General features: G+C 41.0%; 1 protein-coding gene across 3 annotated transcripts in view; it reads left to right on the forward strand.

The window, feature by feature from the left end:
• AMBRA1 (autophagy and beclin 1 regulator 1) overlaps window positions 1–27,386 on the forward strand; it is a 129,180-nt gene that overhangs the window by 41,837 nt on the left and 59,957 nt on the right. For all 3 annotated transcript variants that reach the window (XM_064657980.1, XM_064657981.1, XM_064657983.1), the window contains 2 exons: window positions 7,871–7,951; window positions 8,510–8,610. In XM_064657980.1, the coding sequence (XP_064514050.1) occupies window positions 7,871–7,951; window positions 8,510–8,610 (182 nt within the window). The remainder of the gene's footprint in view (window positions 1–7,870; window positions 7,952–8,509; window positions 8,611–27,386) is intronic.

Consider the following 27,386-nt stretch of genomic DNA (forward strand, 5'->3'; position numbering starts at 1 on the left):
GAAAAGCAGATACATGGGGCAGTGCAGCAGCTCACTGTCTGAAAGCCTGACTCTAATCCTTCACTGCAGTTCTTTAAAGCCTTTCAAGCTAAGGCTAAAGGTGTGACTGTGGCTGACTCCTCTGTCTGCTTTTGAGAGTGGGGTGCCTGGTAGAATATAGATGTGAAAGAACTTGGAGATTACACTCTTAATGTCTGCAGCTTTTCCCCATTTTATTCTTTCCTTTTTTCTTTCTTCCCAGCAGGATCTGTACTGGAGTGGATCCATTCAGTTGTGCGTATTGTCACAGGCTAGGAAGGTCTTTATTGTGTCTTGAAAACAAGAAGGGCTTTACCACACAGACTCGAAGTATTGTTTTGGTGCTTTATCTTTCTAATTTCTTTCAAGACACCACTGAGCATCCGGACAGAGAATATGACAACTGTAGGCACTGTTTTCCTGAGACCATAATGGACATTCTGGTTTTGTGGAAGCAGGCTCTTGCTTTTCAGAGGTGATTAATCATTTAGGGAAAGCTTACAAGATTCAGGGTGGTGTTATTTGGCTTTATTTGTCACCTTAAAATCCTTTTGTGTAAGGCATGTTCTGGACCAGGACTTGTGGTTTCTCAGATAGGCATCTTGCAAGGGTCTCCTCATAAGTGCGTAAGATTCGTGAGTATCCGCCATACCTACCTTCTGCCATTTTTGGTTGCTTTATTAACGTTATCATGGCAAGTCCTGCCAAATCTAAGTTCCTCCAATAGCCTTGTCTTGAAAGATTTGAAAGATCTTGAAAGATCACAACTTGACAGGTGACTGCCACTGCATTAAAGCTGTGGGTCTCGTTTCCAGTTTCTTGTGTGGGTTTTTCATTAATTTTGAAGAATAGTATGACAGTGTTCAGTTTGGGAGTCTCTTTTGTGTCACAGTACTCCACTTCAGGCTGGCATTCTGGTTTAACTTTTTTATGTATTAAGGAGAAAAGTGCATGTCTGATTGGACATTCATGTGGCATATCCAGGCAGTCATCCTTCCTTTTGGAAAGTCTTCATTTAAAGTACATTTTGTTGTTAGCTTCTTTAAGAACTTTGACTGGTACATTGATATCTGACAATATTAATTAGGAACTGGCTGGATGCAATTGTGTCTGAACTAACATTATGCACTGAGAGAGGAGACAATGGCTGTGGCAGTGTGGCTACTCAGTAGTGTGTGCTTGGGTAATAGATTTGGGTTTGGATTCTGTTCTCCATATTGCTCCTCAAGTGGAGTGGTAAAAGTGAGTTTCGAGGAGGGAGTTGTGTGTCATGGTGAGAATAAGCACGTTGTTTGCTTAATGGCTGAGACAGAAAGATTTTTGGAAACTTTGAGAGAGGGGAGGAAGAGGTTGGAGATTGACAATTATTTCAGTAATTTCTTCCTTACCCTTGTGCAGGAAGTCTATACTTGTGTTTAAATCCAGTCTCTACCTTTTCAGTCTGACTATATCGTTGTTTACTAGAGACACAGCACAATGGGAGCACTAATCCCCAGAAATGCAATCAATTCATAGTGCACCTGCTGATTTCCCTTAGCACACCAACTACTAAGAGCACACGGGTAGAACTTGGACTCTTTGTACCACCAGTCGTGGTCTTTACTGTCCTCCTTCACAGCTGTCCACTGTGCACTCATGTATTTCAGTTTCTGCAAAAGAAACTCCTTCAAGTAGGAGCCAGGTTTTCTTGACAGGAGAGAGATTGGAATGGCTAAAGTTTTTTTGTGAGTCTTTAGGTATGGAGCTTTTGATCTACAGGTCCAGAACAGTGAGACAAGCTCTGTCATTGTGGAGAGAGGAATCCCAGAGGTAAAGAAAGATATTTACTCTGTAAGGGGACTGTAGGTTAAGCTGATACCTCAGGATGAACGGGATGCCAAGTGTTAAGCTCTGATAGGGTAGATAAGAGAGATGACTTGATCAATGGTAGCCTTTTGGTATCCAAACCACAGGGTTTCTAAAAGCAATTAGGCCAGGTTTTTTAATTTTTCTCCATGCTGTCCTGATGTTTACATTTGAAGTTAACATCTCACAAAAGTGAGATGGTTAAAATAGAGACACCTGGATCTTGCACCTAGAAAAGAGTGCTTCATTCTAGTTCCAAATCAGTCTTTCTCTGAAGCAGTTAATCCTTGGCATTTAATGGGCAAGTGCTGCTGTTTCTCTTGCCCAGGTGATAAATCCTCTCATATGTGATGCTTCTCTGAAACACTTGATCTTCTGAAGTGTCATTTTTAATCTTGTAAATATATTTTCCCCTGAACAGCCCTCTGAGAGGTAATGAAGGAGGGGGGGGTTGTTTCCCTCTGGTCAGCAGAGACATTAGTAACTCAGCAGTCTGCTGTTTTGTAGGACATTTTAGCAGATAAATAGATATATGTTTTCCCTGATGTTCCTTTGAAACAGCTCCTCCTGAAAGACTGGCATTTCAGTCTTCAGAAGGACACAGAAAGGCACTATGTCTTAGGTGACTTGTCTAACTTCTTTATCAATTACTGTGTTAAAAAGCTATTTTTCTAGTTGCTGTCTCTCCAGCTGGCCAGAATTGCTCTTTGCAATTTCTCTAATACTTTTATTCTTCAGTTTTGTTTTTTTTTTCAGTGCTTGTGACTTTGCTCCACGAATTTAATGCCAGGAAAGGCTTTTCATGTAGCAGTTGCTTCTTTTTGCTTAAATTTTCTTGCTTCTTGTTGTCCCCTTCAGTTCTGCCTTAAGTACTTCTCCTTCAGTAATGATCATATCCTTCAAAGATGGGTATATACATTTACATTTATAACTTTTATTTTTACCACATTATGTATATTCTTTTAAATATAATAATTTAAAATTTAAATAATTTAATTTAATAATTTAAAAATAATAATTTAATAAAATAATAATTTAAAAGAATAATATAATAGTAATTTTAATGTCTATGGATGTCAATATTTGCATCCTTTTTGATAGGACCAGTGCTCCTGACTTGTTTATTTGTATCTACTTTTGAAAATAAATCTCTGCTTAGATGAGTCAGTTGTCTTGAATGTTTTGTCTTCAACATAATCCTGCTTTTAGCTGAGATACTCTTGTCCTCAGAGCCATAAGTAGGGTAGTCCTCTTTTCCTGGGTTGAGTTTACAACTTCTCCAAGACTTGAGGACTTTGAGTAAAGTAGCATATAATGGATGGAAGCTTTATTTTTGAATAAGAGACTAGTCTTCCTGATCCAGGGGATGTTATTTCAGCTACTATGTCTCTGTGCAGAGTTACAATTACTTGCAGCATGGCTTTTCTTTTTGTCATCCAAGATACCTGTATCTCACTGAAATATTCAGAATGTCAGGGTTTTATTTATTTTGTGTTTGCGTTGCTATTTTGAGGCTTATTTCCTTGAAATACCCTCATTTTTTCCTAAATTAATTTTTACTAGATGCTCAGGATCTTGCAGGATCAGACAGAGAAAAAACCCCAAATGTTAACATCTGGTATTTGCTGCTCTTCTCAGTGGTAAAGCTAGTAGCTAACTTCCTGTTATGGTGTTACCAACCCTGTATGTTCCCTTACCCATCAGGGTGGTGTTGGAAAGCAATTGATGCGTTCTTAGAACCACCAGCAAATGTAACGTTCCCTTCACCACCTTTTTTTGTATACCCTTTGTAAAAGGTAGCACACACTTCATCTTATAGTTTTATGCAACTCTTGTAAGTACTTCCTTTTAAGGGTATATATCATCTGTTTTCATCCAAATCAGCAGTGAATCCTGTGAAGTTAATTGCAAGATTTCAGGATCTGTTTCTGCTTTAGTATGGCCAGTTTCATATGACATCTTCCAGGTACCCTCTTTAGAGGATCTACTGTCAGACTTGACCTACTTCTAGAGCCAAATGAATTTGTGTTTTCTGGTAACCTCCTCTGAGTTCCTGATGGGATCTTTGGCCTACTCCTGCCCTCTGTCCTCTGAAGTAGCCTCCTGCAATTTAAAAAACTTTATAGCAAATAAATACAGATACTTAGCATTTTCTCGGTACTTCAGACATCGGGGTTTTTTCTGCTACATGAACATGGTGTAACTGAATCCAGCGTCAACCTTTAAGAATATTAGTAGATGCCACTTGACCAATTATTTAGCATTTCTACTGTATCTAAGTCCCTAACCTCTGCAATAGAAATTGATTTAGTATTTTAAATTGGATTGCATGAAACGTGATAAAATGCTGAAAATATGGAACAATTGGCTTGGTCTGATATAATTTGATTCTTCTGAACTTGCATGGCTTACTGGTGCTGACTCTGATTAAATGGCTTTTCAAAATGGTCATTGTTGACCTAATTCTTTTGGCAGTGTAGTCAGTGGGAGTTTTAATATTGACTACAATGGAAACAGTTAGACCAACAGATTGCATTAGAAATCCCATGCTGTGTGTTTAATTTCACTTCCTTATACAACAATCACTAAATATTAAGATGAATTCTTGCCAAGATAGAAAAGCAGAACATGGCTTTCTTTTTGTCTTTGCTGTCTTCTGTATCCACTGTTATTAATACAGTAGCCAAGTTACCAGATGAAAAAGTTTTTTTTTCTCCAAACTGTAGGACACAAAATTTTGTATTTCCAGCTCTGTTTTCAGAGCTGACATTGCTGCTCCATTAAATTTACATTGGTCAACTTTGCTTTCAACAAGCAAACAAGACAATCCTAGAGGATTTGGCTGTCTTACCCAGTCTAGGATAAACTTTCATCTTTCTTATGCCCTATTAAATATCCATAAATCTCCTGAATGTTTGGTAATAGCTTTCTTTCCGTGCTCTGTTGTATTTTAGTGTTAATACTGTTTCTCTCCTACCAACTGTTATTCTCCACATCGCTGTTTTGATTTGTCCCACAATGGTATCTGAACAAATGATGAATAACCTGAATTTTGAGCCAGATCCTTGAAGTTGTTTTGACCATTTGTTGGTTCTTGCAGATTTTCAGCTGAGACAAAGTAGTCTGTTAATAATTAGAGTATTAAGTTTCCCTTGTCACTTTACTGTGGCGCATTTTTGTTTAATTTACTTTTGCAAAGTTATTGAGTTGCTTTACAGTAGAGGCCTTTTTTATGTAGACACACACACGCACTGAGGGATTTGTCTTCCACTTTTGCAGGTAATGTTAATTAAACTATCCACTGAGAATCATTAGCTAATGATTCTATAGGTAGTTGACGCTAAATAGAAAGTAGAGCATTAGAGAACTTCTCCTTTCTTGCTGGAGTGCTTCACGCTGGCACTGCAGTGTGCTAACATCTGCTCTCCTCCCTCTGTCAGCAGGCTGTGTGCGGTACAGAAATAACACAAGTGCCACCCATCTTCACTGATCTGTAGAGGTTTTTTTATTTTCCTTTTTAAAGGGTGTAGAAATTATCTTCAGCTGGCATCGGGGTAATATCTGCTGTTCTAGTTTTTCAACGCTAGGCTAGACACTCTTGCATGTAGTTGTTGAGCATGGGAATTTAGGTATAAATGGCTCTGTAAATTAGTAATTCAGAGTAATGTTTAGTAATATTATTCTTTACCTCAGGGAATTGTATCTTACACTTCCATTTACAGTAAATAGGAATTCTAGCATTCTTGAAGGATAGCCACTGTTTCTTATTCTCTGCAGTTTGAGTTATAGGGCAGTGGCCATTGGGGTATGGTTTTTAATTTGGTTTTTTTTAGGAGATTTTAAAAATAGATGACTTTCTTTTGAATCAGTAAAGGCTATCTGCTGTTATGGTGAAAACTGAAGAAAAACCTAGTCTATATTTTTTCCCTTTAAAATTTTTTTTTTAATTGGGGGGAGGTTGTATGCACAGCGAATAGGGCAGTGCAGGACAGACTTGTCACATCAGAAAGTCTCTCTGATTAGAAGATTTGTGTCCGAAATGTTTTTCTGGATATTAAGTCTGCTGGCTAGTGACATTTAAAGAAACTTGAACAGTTAGTTGCTTTAGGTCTCTTGATTTGGACTGTAGGTTTTTATCTTCTTTTGTTTGCTGGAGCTAATTCCTCGTTCCTTTTGAAACCTGCTGCAGAGAGTCTCTTCCACTGGAGAGTTCTGCAGGGGGTAGTCCTGCTGTTGTTCCTCTTCCTGATATTTGTCCATTTCAAGAGCATCTTCCACTTCTAGTAAATGTCCAAAGCAAATCCAAACCTTGAAAACTGTTTTGTTGCTTTTCTTCCAAGGTTGTTTCAAACTGCTACATAGGGTTTTAAAAAATGTATTTCTTGTCTTCTGCTAGCTCTTACTGTGTGTGGCAAGAACTGGAATATGACACTTCTTTTTGCTTTGGCCTTTTCTCTTTAGCAGGAAAAGTTGATATGTCAGCACTTGAGTTTACAGGATTCCTTCTGTTATTGATCCACATCTTAACTGATAAAAGAGCAGCAGTAGCTTTTATATTTCTGATTTCAGGCACCATGCTGGTTACACAGAAACCTGAGGGTGAGGTGTGGCTTTGGCTGTGAACTGCAAATGCTGTGTCTGCAGTGAGAGGAGAAATGGAAGCTTTGAGCTTGGATTCAGATTTGGTTTTGGTGAAATAGCTTGAAATGCTAATGACCTTTGCAGAACAACCTCTGCTTTTGTGTTCCTGGGTTCCTCAAGTGTGTGGGAAACAGCCACGTAATGGACTTTCTTCTCAGCCTACGTTTCTTGCTCACTAACTTTAAAAAAGCAAAACGAAAAAAGATTATAAAATGCACAGCTTGCTGGAGTGGGTTAGAAATGTGCTGCTAGTGCGTTGCATAAGGAATATTTAGTTTCCTAGTGATTTCTAGGCTCTTCAAGTAATATTCCCCCCACAACTGCTTGGGAAGGAGAAAAGGAGGGCTGCAATTACAGATGGAGATCTGGAATCCAGGGAGAACAGACTTGTTACAGAGAGTAAATAGTGAACAGAGAAGAAAGCACTGCGGAGGTCTGTTTCAGAACTCCAGAGTCACTGATGGTGTTTCATTATTTTCCTTGCAGTTTTAGTGCTGTGTAATTACAGGTCCTCTTGTGACCTATGAATGCAATATCAGAAATTTTGTTTGCTGGGGATTCTGAAGGTCCTCCAGTTTGACCTCCTGCTTGTTGTACAGTTGTTAATTGCCAGAATCAGACTGTGTCAGCCATGGCTTTGTCTAGCTCCAGTCTTAAGACTTACAGGGATGGCAGCTCTGCAGCCTCTCTGTGTAACCTGTTCAGCATTGCACTGCCCTTCTGGGGAAGACCTTCCTGTATCTGCTGTAGGACAAGAGATGCTAGACCTTTTTGCCTCATTTCCCAAGGCCCAGACAGTTATTGTTAAACAGAATGAGATGTTGTTAAGGAGGTGCAGTTTTGCCTCATACCACCAAACATTTATGATTTAACTGGAAAAGCTTTTGAAAGGTGAGATTATCTTGAGATCCACTTGAACTGGACCTTGAGGGAAAGAACACAAAAGAATAGTCTGCAGATTATGCTCTTTTGCCTGTACTTCTGGCAGCTCTCTCTGACTAACAGAAAGTTCTCCTCAGGACTGTGGCGAGCTTGTTTTTTGCTCCCCCGGTCAAAATTCTAAGGTTTGTCTTTCATTTGTTCAGGTGCTGACATTGAGTCATTGACTTTCTGTGATTTTGTTGATACTTTTGAGACATCATAAAACAATGAAGAAAGTGGGCTTTGAGGTTACCCATATGTAAAATTGTCAAGAGGATTTGGTATAGTTAGTTGTATGAATTTGGAACATTACAGAAGCATGAAAACCATTAAATCTCTAACATGTTCAGGATGATAGGTGATATTGTTGGGTTTTTGTTTTCTTGGAAAATATTTTATTCCACAGTATTTTTCATGTACAATAATTTTCTTTCCTTTACTGAAGGGACAATGGAGACCGATCTAGGCACCGAGCTCCACGGAACGCACGCATGTCTGCACCGTCACTAGGGCGCTTTGTCCCAAGGTAAGGCATCTACACAGAAGAGTAAAAGGGTGTGGAATTCCTGGAGATACCAGTTGCAGTACAGCTCTCTGGTGCTTTCAGATGGATTCCTTTTCTTGCACAGGGCTGGTTTATCCTTGGTTTTCGATTTCTGGGACTCCTGAGATGGCATGTTAGTATGAGCCGCTCATCCTGTGTTATTTGAAGGACAGCACGATCTTAGTGCTTCTTACTTGCAGGTTGGAGCCATGATGTGAAGGCGGAATAGGAGAAGAAAAGAATCTGATCAGAGATTCTCAGCACAATGTGCTGGTTTGAGATTAGGACGCTATTGTGGGAGGTAGAGGATTTGGTTAATGCTGATCTTTGCAGCCACATTGATCAGAGGAGGATCTAGTCTGTAATTTGTTTTTTGTTTGAAGCAGTGAAGCGGTTGGCTAAGCAGAGAATTCCAGCCTTCCCTCTACTATAGTCTGCTGGAATGTAGTCATATTTCCTCCAAGTAATTGCAGTTGCTCTCCAGGACTGTGTACACTGGGATATCTTTCTCTGCGTAAGCTTACTCTCTTTGTTTTGCAGACGCTTTTTGCTGCCAGAGTATTTGCCTTATGCTGGGATTTTCCATGAACGGGGACAGCCTGGCTTGGCCACCCATTCCTCTGTCAACAGGGTTTTGGCAGGTAATGAGATTTCTTTGTTTGCTGTAGTCATGTATATATTAGTGGTATTTTTTCATGAATCTGAGCAGAAGAATATTGATAAAGAGAAGTAATTCCAACTTTTGAGGTTCTATTTAAATTGTCTGAAGCAAGAGAAACGACTGTTGGAGTGATGTGGCGAGCTGTCATTCAAGTGCTTGAGGATTGCAGATTCCATGCTTCAAGTATGTGTATAGGAGTGTCTGCATGAACTGGGGAGGGGTGCTGTTAACAATTCTCCCTTTATTTAACTTCCTCCCCTATTCCTAGATGTCTCTTTTTAAAAAAAACCCTGACAGACTAATGATCGGCTTGCTGCAGGTCCTTCTAATTGAATTATAGGGTGCCTTGTTCGTGTTCCGGCTAGGAAGACGCACACAAGGCAATGCGGGATTCAATTAGGATCTTAATAAGTGCATATTAAAAAACTCAGCTGCCACCACATACAGCACACAGGCATTTGGGAGCCTCAGAGGGCAAACGGAGGTGGGGTGAAGAGGAGGAGTATTGGCAGTCTGGCAGTTCATGAATGAGATGGTTATAGATGACACATATCTTGAGTGTGAGTCTTTTTTGGCTGGATCTAAGTTGCTCTGTAATTAACCCGAGTGCGGGGGAGTAATTCTGGAGCTTGGGGGAGAGCAAGAGATGATGTGTGGACAGGTAGGTTGGGATGTGGTTCTCTTCCCTCCTGTAGGTAATTACAGGACCACCACTGAAAGGAGTGTTGAAAGGTTTCTCAAGAAGCTGCATGACCCTTTTCCTAAGTCACAATCAATGCCTAAGCCATTTTTGATGGGATTTATCTAACTGTTCTTAAGAGTCTTCACTGGAGTTTTCCCAACCATTTTGGGGTGGAACTGTTGCCGGTTTTGTGTGGCTGATTTAATGTGGCAGTGGTCTTGTCTGACATCTTCCAGACTTTGTCTCCCTGGACGTTTTGATTTGAGTGCATTGTTCCCAGACCTTGCTGTTGCAGTAATAGTAAGAGCCCACCCAAAGCCTAGCCTCCAAAGTACCTCTGGTTTTTTTCCTTAGGAAACAGTGGAGATGGCCTGTAGTTTTAGCTGACACGTGTACTTTCCTGTGCTTGTTGCCTGTGTGGGCTTTGGCTGTTGGCACGTGGAAACAGCACACTGGCAGATAATTACTTGCTGCCAGGCAACACTGCGGAACTCTTGTGTGGCCCCACTTTGCTGGAGACACCTGCCTTCAACCCTTCTCCAGCCCTCTTTGCAGTTTACCTATTCTTTAGTGGCTGGGAAATAGCCAGGCTTTTTTGTCTTGCACTTTTTTGGGAATTTGAGCCCCAAGACACAAGTGCTTGTGGTTCCAAGAATAACAAAAGAAGGCAGGAACTGTAATCATGGGCATTTCAAAAAACAAGATCTATTTTTTCTGTGTGATCCTGTGCTGAACCTACTTAAGGCAAGGTTTGTTGGCTTCTACAGTGTTGTAGAACCTCACAGTAAAGGCCTTTATTGGCTTGAATTAAAATTTATTCTTCTAATGCAGTAGCTGCTTGTGTTATGTTTTAATGTTCTGTTTATTTTACCTATGCTTTCAGCTTTCAAAATGTTGGTTTTTTGTTTTTTACATTTGTGCTGAAAAACTTGTTTATGTGTTGTAGAAACCAGGAGAGTTAAAATTTTAAATATTAGGAGGAGGCATGAAAGGCAAAAAACAGAAAATGAGGTTGCAATTATGGAATAGCCAGAGAATTTCTCATGATCATTATATTGGTCAGCAGCATTGTCATTTTCACCATTATATTTCAGAGCCATTGAAAGTTACAGTGAGGACAGCATGCTTTCCTTTCTAGTTAGCCTGTGCCAAGTCTTATGGTAGCTCTTTCTTAAGTACCATGGTTGAAAAACCTCTACTCAAGCTCAAAAGTGCTTTTTAACCCTGGCCTGGTAGTTAAGGGTGAGGTTGCCAGCCTTGGCTGAGGAAAAAAATCTATCATGTATTTTCCTAAGGCTAATCTAAGCTTGAATGCCTTAAACTGCTTCATCCTACCATGTATCCAGACCGTAATTTCTGAATTATGTTTGAATGCAAAAATGCCAAATGTATTTCTTATGTAACCTCTACGGCATTTGAGAAGAGATAGTAAAAGCCCTGTGTTCCTAACCTGACAGCTTTCTGAAAACTGACAGTAGACTTCTGTGGTCAAGTATGAGTGAGAGCTGCTGTTTGGGAAAATACAGCCAATTGCACTTCTTCTGTCCCCTGCCCTACTTACTGCTGTATGCGGAGAGGAAATCAAAGCAGCAGATGGAGATCTTGGTGTGTGAATTACTGTGGTGTGCTGACTAAATTTCTTAATGTCAAAGCTCTTGCTGTCAGGTTCTGTCCACGTTTACTTTCAGCTCTACTTTATGTGAACAGCTTTCTGTTGTTTAAGTGTCGTTCTCATGCAACTGTTACACAGACAATAGCTCCACGCTAGGGAAGACTGTCTTGTGAATAAATTCTTAGAGCAATCTGGTTTAATGAACTACTAAAAATTATGCATTATCTAAGTAGGCAGGCTGGTACAGCAACACAGTAGGTTGGGCAGAAGGACTGACGTGTCAGGCAGGGTTTAGGTCAGGATTAGAGTCCTTTGTACTAGTCAGGGGACTGGTGGCCATCCCTGTGCCAAGGCACTTCCAGGCGAAGCATAGGAAAGGTGGCAACAGATGGGTAGAGTAGGTGGGAGCTCAGGGAAAGAACGAAGCGATACTAGTCAACATGACAGACAGAGAGATCTCCATGCCAGCAGCCTAATTTGCATGTAGCACTGGAACAAAAACGCACCCCAGTAGCACCTTCCTGCCTGCCTCTTTATCTACTGGTGGAGTTTAGACCTATCAGCTGATATGATATGCTGCATCATTGTGCTTTCTGGCACCAAGTAAAACACCATGTGAAAATATATTACATCAACATTGTTACCTTTAGCATTGAAACTTGTAATCACACCAAAAAGTGTTGGTAGTTTGACAAGTTATATTTTCCTATAAAGTCTGTGTTGATTGGCAGTAATTACACTGTCCTCCTTTAATCCTTTATTAACTGAGTCTTATATCAGCTTTTTCATTATTTTGTCTGGAATCAATGTCAGGTTGACAAGACTGACAGTCTCATCCTATTTCAACCTTTTAAAATACTGGTATAACACTAGCATATTTTTCAGCCTTCCATATTCCCCTTTATTTCAAGACTCATCAAAAAATCTGAGAGTTCATTTGGCAGCTCTTCTAAGGCTCTTGATAGTGTGGGCTGTAAGCCACCCTCTGCACTCTCCTCTCCTTGGTGAACTGCCCTAAGGGATGGCGTTGTGGTCTCCAAGGAAACATCCATACAGTAAAAGCTAGTTGAAGTGGTTGTTTGCTAAAGTGATGATGAAAGCAGTAAATACTTTTTGGCTTCTCACTTCTAAGCAGTGTTAACCTGTCCATGGAACACACAGCTCAGTATTGTGTTTACCACCTCCTACTCCTTTTTGAAATGTTTCTTTAAGCTGAATATTTCTGCCCACTGTTTTGTTTGGGGAGTTTTGTGTGTTTATTTCTTTGGTTGATTTTTTTGTTAGTTTTGGTTTGGTCTTTTTGTTGTTGGGTTGGGTTTTTTTTTTTGTAATAAGTTATCTCTTTGTCCTGAGTCACACTGTGAGCAGGTCACTACTAAGTAATTTGATGGCCAAGTTCTGGGTATTTTTTGGCGTCTGATAGCACAGACCAGGATGTACATTTTAAAATATTTGTAAAAATCGGTAAATACGTTTAAAAAAAAAAAAGATGCACATCGTTGCCACTGAAGTGCTTGTGACCTCTTGTTCGCCTCTCTGAACTTTTGCTTCAGGCTTTTTAGTAATTGACTGCTTTGGGATGGACAAAGACACGCTGATGGCATAGTGAAACAAAGAAGGCTTTAGTTTCAGTTCAGTGGAAGCTTGGAGGAAGAAGAGAATCAGTGTTTGCCAAGGAACTTTGCAGGAGGCTTTAAAAATTGACACAGATGCCATTTGGTTGACATTGTTACTCATTAGGAGACATACAGATGAAAACTTATGGTAGAGTTACCTAGCTTTGTGAAATACTTCTGTCTTGCTTCACTTTGTTTTATAGGCTTCTATTCAGTTCTGTGTATCTCAACAAAGAAAATATTTTTCTTTGTGTGGTCACAGGTCACGTTTGTCTGATCTGGCTTTGCCAACAGACTTTATCTGTTAAAATGCAATCCAGCACAGTTACACTGTCTTCCACCTCATGGGGAGATCCAAACTCAGCAGGGCGTAAGGGTTGAGTGATACAACACTCTACATTTACAGTTTCTGAGTGATTTCATTGTTATCTCAGAGTGATAGATTCAGACCGGAGACTGAACATTTACATGTAATCAAAGAATAAGCTTGATATCACAGATTTTTCCATAGCTCACACCTGTTCCGGGTATAACCTTCTGCAAGAGCAATAACGGTTCATCTTTGGATATCTCTGCTGGAGTTGCCAAAGCAAGCTGTCTGAAACTAAAAATCAGCTGATCCCTTTAATGGGGATCTAGGATTTCAAATTGTAATGTTCAGCTGCTGTTTTCCCAAAATCACATAAGCTATCCCATTCTTCACAGCTTGACTCCCTGTGAGAATTCGAAGTCTGATGTCTTCAAGTGAATTTCTGTACTTCAGCCAACAACTGTTAACACACAATTGTTAGAGCATATAAGTTTCAACAGGATGAAAATTAGCTAAGGTGATGGATAAATGTTGTCATCCTTCTGGGACAGGATGATTTACTTGAGCACGTGATAGTTCTAGTAAGAATTAAGGTGATGGCCTGTCACCAGCCAAACTCACTAAGGTGCCTTCTGGTACATCCGTTCCTGATCCATTCCCAATCACTCTAGCTGTGTTTAGGGTTAATGTTCACATACAAGTCAATGGCTCTAACCTAAAGCCAGTTAAAATGGGTATTGATGAACCTGTGATAGATGCAGTTGTAGAATTAGCCAAGTAACCTTTCAGTTCCACTCTAATGATGAAAGTGATCATGATAAGGGGCTTCTTTGGTTGCCTTCAAAACCATATTGCAGGCAGATCTCTAGTTCCTGGAATTTTAGTTGTGACTGCCTCCTGTGGCTCAAGTCTTCTTGACCTAATCCTGTTCTGTCATGTACAGTGTCAGTGCACTATTAATTCTGTTCTGAGATGCTCCCTTCCTTCAAATGTGATGCACAGATGTACAGAGTAGGACAGAGATGACTTGAGAGCTCCAGAGGGCCAGCAAAAGTTGATGGGAAAACACATCACAGCTGTGTGTGATGTACCCTGTACTCTAATGTTTTTCACAGTAGGTATGTATTTTCTGTACAGTAACCTGAGATTTGAGTGTTGTTCTGAATCTGTACCTTCAGCTGTCTATCACTGGCTTTTTGATATTAGCTTGCCTCTGCTTTTCATCCAAGACAACTATGTGAATTTGAATTAGTATCCTGATCTAATCGTGCTTTTCATAATAGACAGTTCTAGAATAGAATAATAGAATCAATGAACGTAGCCATGTGGCTTTCTATGCTACGTGTTTCTGCTATAAGTCTGTTTGGTACTGCTAAATATGGAAGGATGTGAACGTTTGAGTGACTTTATTCTTTGTGGTCTTTCTGTGATCTACGTCAGTGGACACTAAATGACATAAGAGGCTTAAAATATGCTTCAGATTCTTCTGCAACTTGAGTGCTATAGAAATCTGTCACCTTCATCACAGACTTGAGAACGGTTTATAATTTCTGTGGAAGTGCAGCCTTTCATGCAGAAATGTAAGGAAAAAGAGGCTGTACTGCTGAATTGCAAATGCAGAAACTTATTACGGGAGGAAGTGGTGGAAAGTGTCCCTTTATGGGACTGGTGAGAGGTATCCTCAGAGGTGTTATTTCCTCAACATGGTACTTAAACTTCTGAAAACAGTAGAATTTTGGAAATGTGGAGAAGACTTTAATTGTGTGACATCCTCTTATTTAAGTGTTCATTTAAAAATTTACTTCATGTGTTCCAATAATGCACTTGCAACCCACGACCCTTCATGGAGGTTAGCTGCTGCACCTCAGCTTGTTTGCCTTTGTCTCTCTCCAGCTGCTGGTTTCTTAGAGCAGCTTTCAGCCATGAAAGATTTTAATGTTGCTGCTCCCATCACAGTGGAGTATCTCATAAATAAAATGTCCTGGTAGTTTGGTGTCATAGATGCAGAATAAAGTTATATACTGTGAGTTAACTTTATAGCATTAGATCCCTTGTTGACTTGCACTTCATGAATTCTATAGCCATGGCTACAGAGTTATACTACGTCATGATTGTGGTCAAAAAGTGAACTTCTTAGCGTACATTCTTCAAATGAAATCTCTCTCCTGGAAGATAGAAGTCAGTTTGTTAATGCTTAAAAAAACAAACCTAGAAAACAACTCATAATACATAACTGGTGACAGGTCCATCTTCATAGTACCTCAGTAATTTTTCCCTGTATTGCAAGACACCAGTGAGTTTGTTTCCCCCCCACCCCCACCCGCCCCGCCGGCTCTGTGCTTTAATTGGCGGTCCATCTGCCTCTTTTCTGCTGCTCTAATCTGTGTCATCATCTATTGTTGTACCCTGGCACAATGAAGGCTGATAGGTAGTTGATGCAATTAACATTTGAATGACCCACAGGCAGTCTCTTCTGAAGTACTAGTCCTGTGCAAAGACCCCCACAAAGGTTCCTAAATTGGCGGCATTGATTTTGATTCAGATAAATGCTCCTCTGAGATAAAGACGGTTTAGTTATGTCTAGCTAGATGTCTTCTGAAAGTGGAGGATAGATAGTGTTAAGAGAAAGCCATTAACATACACATTTATGTGATGGAAAAGGTTTTGTATGTTGTTTCCAGTTAGCCTTTCCCTCACATCCTAAATATTAACTTCTGCAGTGAGTCTGAGCGGTTACTCATCCCGGTTTTGATGTCTGCTCCTGCTGTACACTGTCATATAATAAAAGCATAAACTGAAAGCATCAGGGTACTTTCTGTGCTGGAATGGAATAACTTTAATCTGACTGTCTGTATATAATGCCCTGCTTGCTCTATGTCTCTGTTCACTTGCATCTTCCACTTAGCAGCAAACATGCTCTGTGGCCACAAACACTTCTCTTTTTACACCTGTGAACAGGTACAGTTTGAATTCTTTGGCTAGGACATTAGGACTGCAAAGCACTAGAGACTGTAGGGCAGATGGAATGAACTTGCATCAGAACCCTTATGTTATTCCCTATTAGATTCTAGAGGCTTAAGTACTCTCAAGGCTTGAGTGATTCCAAAACCAGTTTAATTTCTGAAACAAATTTTATGTATCACTGTCTATATGGAAAGAACACCTCTTCACACCTGAGAGCTTGAGATTTTCCATAATTCTCTTAAACAATTGAACAATAAGAGTGAGCTTTAAAACCTGCTATTGCTCAGTTCTTTTTGTTCTTGTCTTTCCTTTATGCTTTTGTAACTCAAGCCATAGTTCATCACAATCTGCTAAGTCTGGGAATGTGTTAATTGAGAGGGGTAGGAGTCAACTGGAAATAAGAATCCACAGCTGTGTGCACTATGGGAGGTATTTACACTAATTTTTGGGGCATCTGACTTGTGAGGCTAAGCTTCCTGTATAGTTAGCAGAGGAAAAAAAGCTTCAACTCTGATTCACCACCTGAAGTGAGCTGAACTGAGGTGCTCTGAATCTTCAGTGTATTTAACACTGATTATATAGGGAGCTTCAGAAGAGTGCTTTTCTGGTGTGGATACCGTAGACGTCTGAAATTAGACAGGCTACATCCTGCTCTGATGGCTGAGTGCAGAAAGGATGTTACCTAGAAGAGGTCTTCATTCATCACTGCAGTGATGGGTCAGAGTGCACCCACAGCAAAACTAGAAGAATTAAGTGATGAACCAGAAAGTTATGCTGCTATTCAGAGTGGCTTTCATAGACTGGGAAATGGACCAACAAATTCTCATGAAGTTCAGTGAAGAGGGATGCTGAGTCTTGCACCTGGGGAAGAATAACCCCATTCACCAGTACAGGCTGTGGACCTACTGTCTGGAGAGCAACTTTCCAATAAATGACCTGGAGGTTCTGCCGACAGCAAGCTGAACATGAGCCAGAAGATGTGCCCTTGCAGAAAATAAGGCCAACAGTATACTGTGTTGAATTAGGAAGAGCATTGCCAGCAGACTGAGGGACGTGATTCTTCTACTCAGACCTAGTAAGGCCACATTTGTAGTGTCTTGTCCAGTTCTTGACCTCCAGTGCATGATGGCCTGGTCATACTGGAGTAAGTGCAGTGAAGGGCCATAAAGATAAGTGAGGGTTTAGAGACTGACTTGAGTGGAGAGGTTGAGAGAGACTCAACTTGGGACTCCTCAGCCTGGAGAAGAGAGGGCTTGGACTCGATCTTGTCAATGTGTATAAAGGCAATGGACACAAATTGAAATTCCATTTGAACTTAAGAAAACTTATTTTGAGAGTGGTCAAATGCTGGAACAGTTTGCCTGAGGAGATTATGGGGTTTCTGTCTTTAGTATCCAAGTTTGACTGGAGATACTTCCCAGTAACCTGCTGTAATTCAACCTGCTTTGAGAAGGGGGATGGTATAGAGCATCTCAGAGGTCCTTTCCACTCTAAATCTTCAGTGATTCTCTAAATTGACTGAATGAACAGGAACAGTGAAATGATACTGGGGTTCAGTGTAGATGAGAATAGAGTATTTTCTAGCTATGTTAAACACTGCATCTCAGGAGTAGGTTGCACGTATTGGGATTGTCTCCTATTCCTGTTGTAAAACCTTGTAATGGCTGTTACTGCAGATGACTTTTGGCTCTTTCAAGGTTTGTCGGAGAGTGCAGATGTTACTGGAGAATGGTTTGTTACTAATTTTCCATGAGTATATATTTATTTTGTGTCAAGAGTCTCATTTTCTGTTCCTTTTGGTAACTGAAAGCTGAAAACCCCTCTATTGCCTGCTTATGTAGCATAGATGTCCATAGAAAGACTTGTTCTGGATCAGTGGCTGTACATTATGAGCATAATTTACAATTTTTATTTGCAAGTGAGATTAGAATGAGCACAACTCTTCTGATCAGAGTGAGTGCAGGCCACTTCATTTTACAGGATATGCTTGATGAGGTCTGAGGTGTCAGGGGATTTTTGACTAGTGCAACTGCACTGAGATTAGCCGTAGTTGGAAAGATCTGCGTTTACTCATGTGCGCCAGACATCTGGAGATGTTTACTGCTGCTTCATGAGAGGAGTTGTTAGAGCTATGGGTAGGACTGACCTCCCCATCAGAAAGTCATATGTAAGGGTTAAAAGGTCTCAAATACAGAGCATTGAAGTAGTAGTTAAAAGTTTTACCATTGTGTCACAGAAGAGCTGGTGGCACAATTGCAGGGTTGTTGTTACCAGCACTTCATAGGCTTTCATATGCATTTTTGGGACATTGTTCAAATGGGAAGAGAGTGGTACTTCAAGCTATGAATTAAGCTGAAACAATAGGGAAGATTTTAGACAGTTAAAGCACTTTTACAGAATGACTCTAGGCCAGAGGCAAGATCTGTTTGCAGTCTCCTGCTGTTGGCCTTTCAAAGAACTAGGTGTTTGGAGTCTGGGATCGATCCACTTCTTTCAGTAGATAGTAAAATCTGGAGTGTGACAGTGGCAATCACATTCTGTTTATTTGGAGGGCTGATCTTTACTGCATTCACTTTGTTCCCAGTGATGATCCAAGCAATGGTACCATTGTGGCTAAGTGAATATTATTACAGCCCAGAATGAGATGAGATACCTTGGGACAAATAATATGAATCCCATTTGCAGTTTGTGAAGGCTTGTTTTGGGCAATGTAGAGACTCTGAAAATGGCTTTGGGGAGCTGTACATGAACCAAGGGAATATGAATTCTTGTCGTGATGACATAATGCTAAGGCCTTATGTAGGCAGGTAGTATGAGGCACTATGAAACTGCTGTTATCTTTTTATATGATCTTATTGATACCATTCCAGATGATGTTCAAATCCATGTGCAACTCTTTGTGTCTACACTTCAGGACTGAAAATAGCTGAAGGGAAAGTCAGCTGAGGAAAACTTCCACTATGGAAGGACATAAGTTTAATGTATTTAGCTAATCAAAGAAGTAGTTGGTAGTTGTTGTTACTTGGTTTGTCTAGGTATATCTGTGGGGGAAAGATTTCTGATCGAGCACCCTTTAATTCAGTACACAAAAAGCAGAACCTGATGTCAGACCAATTTAGACTGGAAAAAAAATACCAGGTATTTGAGTGGTGGTGTTAGGGTTTTTTTATTTCTTGAAGTACTACCATAGAAAGTTCACCACTTACTTTGTGGTAGCTGATTGCTGAAACAGGTGTTTTTTCCAGTACATAAAGTGTTTCAACTGAGAAAATTGTTGCCTGGTCTCAAGGGGAAGTTTATGATCATAATACTGGTCTTGAATTCCTGGTAAATGTACAGGAGTCTTCATAGGGTGTCTGCAGTGGTCCCAGTGCAGGAGAGAGCTTGTATAATGTATTTGCTGATGCAAACTGTCCTGTAAGCCTTTCTTTGTACTGATGGCTGGGAAGCTAAAGCTGCCTTTGAGATTCAGAAAGGCATTGGAGAGAGATGATGATGTTCTTAAAAGTGAAGGGTGCAGGCTGATTCCTTTTGTGTGCATTGTTAAAGTGATGAATTTCTAGATATCATTATATCAGAAGGGGTAAGGCTTTGCAGAAGTGCTCATCTTTTTGTGGGCGATGAGGGCCCCTTGGGGACCTGTTCTCTTTGTGGGTGGTAAAGCTCACTTAACCATAGAAGTATTTTCCCACAGCTTGCTGCCTCCTTTTAAAAGGGTGAAAAATAATAAAAAAAATTACCCATTCTCCAGAGCGCAGAGGGGAGGCAAGGACCCGTTCGATCTGCTGTGCAGAGGGGTAGGAATTCTCAGAGGCCTGCCACATTTGGCCGTCATCTTTGAAGAGATTAGTCATGACTTTTGCTTATGTGTTTTATACGGGGGGGGAAAAAACCCAACACCACAAAGCAAACCCTGAGCCAGATTTGCTGCGCTTGATATAGAATATATTCCTAGACATTTTTATAGCCACCCTGGCACAAAGATGGAGGAAGCTCTTGCTATGGCAACATAGTTGTATGTTGTATAAGGGATCTGATAAGAATGCTGTGTGCCGATCTCCATCTCCCTTTCACAGGTAGATAGTATTGTACCACTGGATCCTTTTTTTAAATTGAGCATTAATGTATCAATCTGTTATCACTTAATGTATATAAATTAAAGGTTGTGTTAGCTATTAGATTCTGCAGTGGTAGTTTTCTCTCCGTATAGTGTTGTTACCTTAGTTGGTGCTGTTGATTTTATGCTTCTGGCTGTTGGTTTTCCTTGATTGCGGGCAAAGATGGATGGAAAGGTTTTGCAAGGTTAGTGACAACTTACATGCCTCTTCAGAGTTACTTTTGACTTCTGGGTTTACCTTAGTTGTGTGTTTTACTTAACTTGAGCCACACAGAGAAGTTGCCCTCTCTGTGTGGAAGCTGGAGGAGTTTTAGAACATGCCTTTGGCAAGAGCAGAGCCTAGGCAAATAAATTTAGGCTGTGGACTTTCCCCAAAACATAAAGGCTGGATTTGTCAGTGGTTTGGGTTTGTTAAAAATGTGGAAGGTGTTAAGTGTCTTGCTCAAGACAGGGAAAATTCTTGAAGGAAACTGAGGAGAGAAGCCAAATGATATTTGTGCAATAACAAATACAGGCCCTAATCAGGATGAGAGCACTAGCTTTTTAAGTCATCACTTCAGAACTCAATTGAAAGTAAATGCAGGCAGCAGGAGATTTTGAACACTAGAAAATATAAACGGAATCCAAAGCTAGGGGTGTACATCATGTATGTCTCCCTCTGTGCCCTGTGCTTTTTTAAATTAGTGTATCCACCACCTCTGGAATGGAGCTGAAGAGGGAATGGTCTTCAGTGTCTGCAGGAGCTCAGAGCTGGTTTTGAACTAAGCAGGTGCTACAAGTCAGTGCTATTGAAGGAAGCTGTATTTTGCTTTCTTGAGCAGTAGTTGATACAGTCTCCCATTGAGCTCAGTGTGGGCTATAATTCAGCAGCCCTGGCAGGCAGGAGTTATGTTTCTGAGAGTTCAAAATGAGCAGGAGCTGTGAGCTAGCCTCTATACATATAATTGCTCTGGGCTCTAAGTCCTGTTGAGCTCCCTGGTAGTCTGGCTTCTGAGTTGTATTCTTGCTGATCTGGGAAACAGGTTCACATCTCTTCCGCTTGCTTCAAGCACTGCCTGAAACTATGTACAATTTCAGCTGTACCAAGCTGCTTCAATCCATTAGTTTTTGCAGCAACAAGTGGGAAGGAGTACCTAGGTGTGGCTTATGACCCATGAGATAACTTTAGGGCTGGCAGCAAAAACAGAGATCAGTGTGGAATAAGTTGTGGCGATTGTCATAATCGCTCGTTTGTCTCTTTCAGCATCTTTGGGGGTGGTTAGGGTGGTGTGCTGGTTTAAAGGTAAACCGGCAGGGGAAATGAACCCAACTCAAAAGAGAGATTATGTCAGAATAACAATTTAATAAAATAATACAAGAAGTACAATTATACAGACAAACAATTGGTTTTAACCCACAAAACCCAAATGTATAACCCAGCACCCCGAGGCATGAACAGAGTGGTGTTCGTTGGGCCCCCTGAGTCCAAAGTAAAAGGAGAGGGGAAAACCTGTTGGTGAGAGTGCTGTTGCAGTCTGGTCAAAAGTGGTGATTGCAGTCCAGTCGAGAGTGGTGGTCTGCAGTCTAGTTGAGAGTGGTGGTCTGCAGTCTTCCTCTGGATCCCACAAGTGGTTAAAAAAATCACAAGACCCCAAGATTATATATCCTCCAGTTCAGGCAGGAATGCCCAGTACCTCCCTCAAGGCAGGGAGTTCCACAAGGGGTGTGAGGACAAGGAGCACCCTCCTATCTCGCAGGCCTCCTAACACCCAGTTTATAGCCTGGGGAGTCAGGCCTGCTCTGGGCAAATGGTGTAAATGGTCTATTGATAACAGTTTCTCAGAAATGGCATGGAAGGCTATAGAATACATGTTTTGGGTTACACCCATACAGTGATGAACTGGTCCCAGCTGTTCTAACTAGGACAGATGGTAATGGTAGGGGAGTGGCAGTCATTCGCATGAGGCAAGGGAGGAGTAATTGAAGAGTCAAAAATATTACCACCTTTTCTAATAAAGAGATGATGATGACAGTTCTAGTCCTGAGCTTTGTCCAGGAAGGGGGTCACTAGAAGTAGAGCAGCTTCAGTTAGTAGTTGAGAGACAGAAGGTTTACTGGAGAGGAAAAAGAAAAGTGACTGCCAGGAGTTCATAGGGTGCAGTTTGAGAGCTAGAAATGAGAAGGACATATGGGGGTAAATGCATTTTCTTCTCTCACCCTAGACATCCAAACTGTGATCCAGAGTCTCTGGGAAATTTAGAGATGCCAGAAGTTAATGCATATTTGTATTGTGAGAAGGAGGAGCAGAGCGTACAAATGTTTACTGACAAATGTCAAGGGATAGAAACTGACACAGTAAAATCATAGAGGCAGGTTGAAGTGCTTAGAAGGGTTGGGAACATTCTTGTGTATATGATGGGAGGAATTGCAGGAGGGGAAGAGAAGATAAGGTTGAAAGGATAGAGGAGGTAAGGTCGCTTGGTAATTTTCTTCTAAGCAGCTGAGATTCTGCGCATAGACAAATGGGGGCTGGAGGAGGGGAGGGTTTGAGGAATGAGTCAAAGGTGGTGATGAGGCAGCTGGGATTGCAGGCGTGGGTTTCAGTTAAACTGGAGAAACACTTTGTCTCCTTTCAAACAATTGTTCATATTAGCATTCATGGTGTGGGCATGCATGCACCCATCCATGTGATGTCTCCTGGTGTGCTGCACACAGAAGTTGTTTCAGGATCTTGTCTTTTGGTTCCTGATAGACCAACCGAGTCAGATCTCAGACTTCTCTGAGATGCCATAGTAGAAGAGAAAAGTCTAGTGGAGGAAATGGGTCTGGTGATGGTCTTCATTAGAGTTGTCTTGCAGTAGATGATGGAATGGGTCCTGATATTGGGGATGGGTCAGGCTCAAAATCTGGTGGGGAACATGACTGGGGGAAGGAGGCAAATACCCAACACATACATATACACTCCCTTTACGCCCCATTATGAGGATGCTGAAAAGCATAAAGGAAATCCAAAACTACTTTGCCGGAGTGGAAGGTAAAGAAGACACAGGAAAAAGAGAGCAGAGAGGAGGCAAGTAACTAACAGTGCTTACAGACTGGAAATCATAGTAAGATGAAGTGAGAGAGAAGGGCTGATGGTAAACACTGGAAGGCATTAAGTTGTGATGGGGAGGGACTCAATAACAGAACTCATAAAAAGAGCTCATAGGCCACATAGAATGAGCAGATTTGGAAAGATTTTGAAAGGTAAAGTGAGAATACATTTCACTGAGAACTTTATTGGATTCTGTATCTGGAAGGCATGGAAGGGGTGCAAGAGGGAGAGTATGTGTCTGTCTTTTCCTAACCCAGCTTGACTGATGAGGTTTCACAGAAGAACCCTCATTCATAGATACATGCATGTCTGTTGACACAAGAAACAGGGAAAGCTGAAGGCAAAGTCCTGTCATAACTTCTCTGCTTGCAAAGAAAATAGCTGTAATTGGATGTCAGTCTCTCTGCTCCTGTGATTTTAGTGAGCTACTGTCTAACTTCTGCTGTCTTATGACTTGTGAGGCCTAATAAAATTGTCATTTGGGACTGTAATTTTACACTGAATGCTAAGATTGAGAGGCTGGCCTGGAGTGCTCATCATCTGCTAGAATGTATCACTGCTGGTTCTTTGATCTTGTAGGAGCCGGACCTCTGTCTCTGCTGCTGTGAGGATGAGATGTTTTAACCTTTCACCAGTTTCTTTTTAGTTTGTGACCCCCTACCTCCAGTAAAGCATGGCCTGCTCCAAATCTTTTTGTGTACAATTTAAAATTTTACCATAAACTAGTAAATCGTGATTCCCCTATTTTCACCATGTGAATTTCCCTACATTCTTGCTCATAAATGCTGTATGGAATAGCTGTGGCGGTTATTTTGTACAGCAGCTTCTTGGACAGGTCTGCTTAGCACCCTCTGGAAGCATTATGAGCTAATTCAAGCTGGATTAAGGTCAAATCTGCCCTAAAAAAGAAATAAAACCCATCTGAAGTATCCATCCATTGTGTAGCACAGGGCCTGCATGCTGAGTAGCTAAAAGTACTTCTGCTGCCTTAGTTTTTCTGTATGTGGCTGTGAGTTTGACTTTTAATACTTTTTAAAATAATGCAACAAGGTGTTAGTCTCTTTTCATCTGTAGACTCTGTTGTAATTTTGGTGGATTGGACCTGTCTGGGTTGAACTGAGCTGTGGCACAGATTTACAGAAGTCATTGCAAGGTTATGAGTTTGGTCAAACTTCTTGGTGGAGTCCTGCTGCCTTCTGGGAGCTCTGATGCTGCATCTGTGTTCCAGACGTTGCATGGTTACTTTCCTGTTGTTACACATGGTCCATCAAGGTGTGGACTGACAAGCTTTGTCAGCCCTGCTCTACATGCACTGGGATCTGGGTCATCCCTTGAGCCTGAATTGGCTCCATACGGAGATCCCTGTGAGTCACTGAGATGCTGCAACTTGCTTTGTGCATTAAAGCTAGTAGCAGTAAGGAATGTATCTGGTTTCCATTGCTGTCATCTAGATCATGCCAAACCACCCTCAAAACTTCCTCCATCAGAAAGGGTTCAGAACATTGCGAGAGCCAAGTACTTCATTTGCTATATGTTTCTTTTACTATGTTCTTTTTCAATTGGAACAATGTGGTTCTCCCCATTATGTTCTTCCAGCCTGGGCTTCCTCCTTTGCATCTCACTGTACTTTGAATTTATAAACTGCCTTCACATGAGTTAAACTACTGTTGAATTTTGTGTTTTCTCAGCTTTCTCAGTTTTCTTCTTTTTTGGCTATCTCTCTGTTCTCTACCCAGAAAACAGTATGAAACAGTTCTCTACCCAGAAACAAGTATGGCTGCTTACTTTCCAGTTCCTGTCCTGCCTTCTCTCCTTGCTCTTTAGATTGGGGATACCTTGTAAATTGTTCTCTTTAGTGATACCTTTCCAGCTTAGTATTGGTGTATTGTATTGTTAATGCTGTATTCCATCATTAACCCTCTGTGAGGTTAATGTCTGTTTTCTTTGGAGACACAGTGACTGCAGGACATATAGGTCTGACAAGAGGCTCTTAATGAATACATGTTAAAATACATTTTATAAATTCTGCCTGTCTGCTTTTTGTTTGCCCCAAGACACTTTGTTAGTTTATGGAGTTTATTTGTCAGGACCTCCCCCTAGATTAATGGAGGTGCATTTTTCTCTGAGAGCACGTGACTTCATCTTAACCTGCCTAGATGAGTACAAATTCAGAACAAATATGTATTTCCTCAGCTGACCTGTCCTGCTCACAGGATATTATGACTATGGAATGTAATCAAGCAGTGAGGGTGTTTAGCTTAGTGCTCTGTATTGTGGTGATCGCTCAGTCTGTGTCGCTAAGCTGATGCAGCATTTCCATTGCAAGTTTGGATAAACAAGGCTTATGCTGTAATACAGCAGTCCTGAAATGTGTTTAAGGATAGTAATAGTTTTTATAAGTCTTCCATTCACTGGCAAGTACAAGCCTTTGAATGTGTTTCTGTGCTTGGTGCTTTTATTAATACTGCATACTGCTGTTTCCACAATGAAAAGTGGCTCCAGTGTGGAAGCTTGTTGTACTGATACACAGTTAAATCTCCAGAATTCAAACCCTTCCAGGGAACATACTGCTTCTTGGGTTATTGAAAGTTTGTATTTTTGCAATGTGGTGGTTGATAAGGCATGTATGTGCTCTACAAAGATACTGCTGAGGTTTTTTCTCCACTGCAGATGGGTGTTTTGGCATAAGACACGCACATTTCAAGTTGTGCTAAGCACACATTCTTGCAATAAGAGCTGCAGAGGCGGTAGCAGGCATTTGGCTTGCTGATTTGTTTGGATTAATAGGATTTCATGTAGTTAAAATGCACACTCACAATGGAAAAGACTTTTCTGTGTAAGGCAGTTTCACTTGTTATTTTTGCCTCTATTCTACATCTGTCTGTTGGCGTAGCTATATTGGTTAGATGGGGAGTGCTGTTACAACATTATTTGGGCTTCTTCTCAGGAGAGGAATCACTTAGTGTGAACTAAAACTGTGGCCATGCTAACTTATGAGCTATAGAGTTGATAATAAAATATAACCTGACTGGAATATGGGCTAGAGTTGGCAAGGGTCTCGGCAAACAGTCTCTGTAAGAAAATCTCAAGAAATTGCAAGACCTCTGAATTAATGAAAACTGTATACAAAAGTTTTTGTCAAGACTGGATTAGTCTGATACTGTGTTAGCATCTATGTTAGATGAGTGAACTGCAGTAGACCTAGTAGACCATGTGGTGTGACAACTGTGGAGGACACAAGCCTTGGTTGGTAAGAATATTCTGGTTAGGCAATAACAGCAACCCTCTGAAGGAGTTTTTTGTTGCTGCAGTGGAAATACTCCTCTGAATCCAGACAAACACTGCTAGACCAGACAGTTAACTTCTTTAATGCTTGTTGGAGGCAAAAATGTCTTAACGCAATACTGATTCAGTTTCTCAGTGCCTGTGATAATGGCCATGGCGCTGCTAATGAAAAGGCCAGCTGTGGATGTGCCAGTGGGACCTTACAAACTTTTTCTTCACTAAGACTGCTGGTGTTGGGATGCAGATCAGCAAATGACCCTGAAAAGCCAGACATTTAGCTTTTTTGTTTTGACATATAGCAGCAGTATTTGAGGACTGCCTACCTTGAGTCAGGTCACACAATGAATTCAGAATGTGCTCTTGGACTGGAAGGGCCATTTAGGCAGGGGAGGGGAAGTCTGGGAGGCAAGTCCCCATTCCCTTATAGCTACTTGTGGAAGGTTGTAGTTATCTTCTTCATAAAGGCAACAAAGTGAGATGGGAGCTCTGGAAACTCAAGAGTTTGGTCTCTGGTGCCTGCTCACAGCTGCTTGGTGGAAGGATGCCCCCTTTGACTAGTCTCTGCAAGGCTTTCCATCTGAGGCAATTAGGATTAGCAGGCACATTTCATGCTCTGAAAAGTCAGAAAAGGAAAGAAGAGGGAGTTTTACAAAAGGAAATGCCTGCCAGGCACAGATTTTGCTCTGGTTTTGTGCAGAGAATGTACGCAGATGTGGAGGTTAAAAAGCGGACTTCCAACAGCATTTAATGAAGGGCTTGGTAATGATGCAAGGGACTTAGTGATGGGAGAGAGCGGAAGCACAGCATTCAGTGACAACAGAGCAGAGGCATCGTAAGAGGCAGAGTTAGCAGAGGGAAAAACCCCGGGTGACACACAGCACAGATTAGGTATTGAGACCTTCCTAGTTCATGTTCACAGGGATTTTGTTAAACTTAAATTCTGGCAGGAGAGATGTGGCCTTTTGATTTGGAGAGTCACCTACTGTTTTTGGAACCCTACAAGGGAGGAGGGCTGTGAATATGCCCTCATATATGGGTTCAGAGGTAAAGGAAATGAATACACGTTTCTTTAGACACTGCAAAATTCAGCTGTTTTC

This window comes from Pseudopipra pipra, chromosome 6 (genome assembly GCF_036250125.1).
Source record: "Pseudopipra pipra isolate bDixPip1 chromosome 6, bDixPip1.hap1, whole genome shotgun sequence".
In the NCBI taxonomy this organism is placed as follows: domain Eukaryota; kingdom Metazoa; phylum Chordata; class Aves; order Passeriformes; family Pipridae; genus Pseudopipra; species Pseudopipra pipra.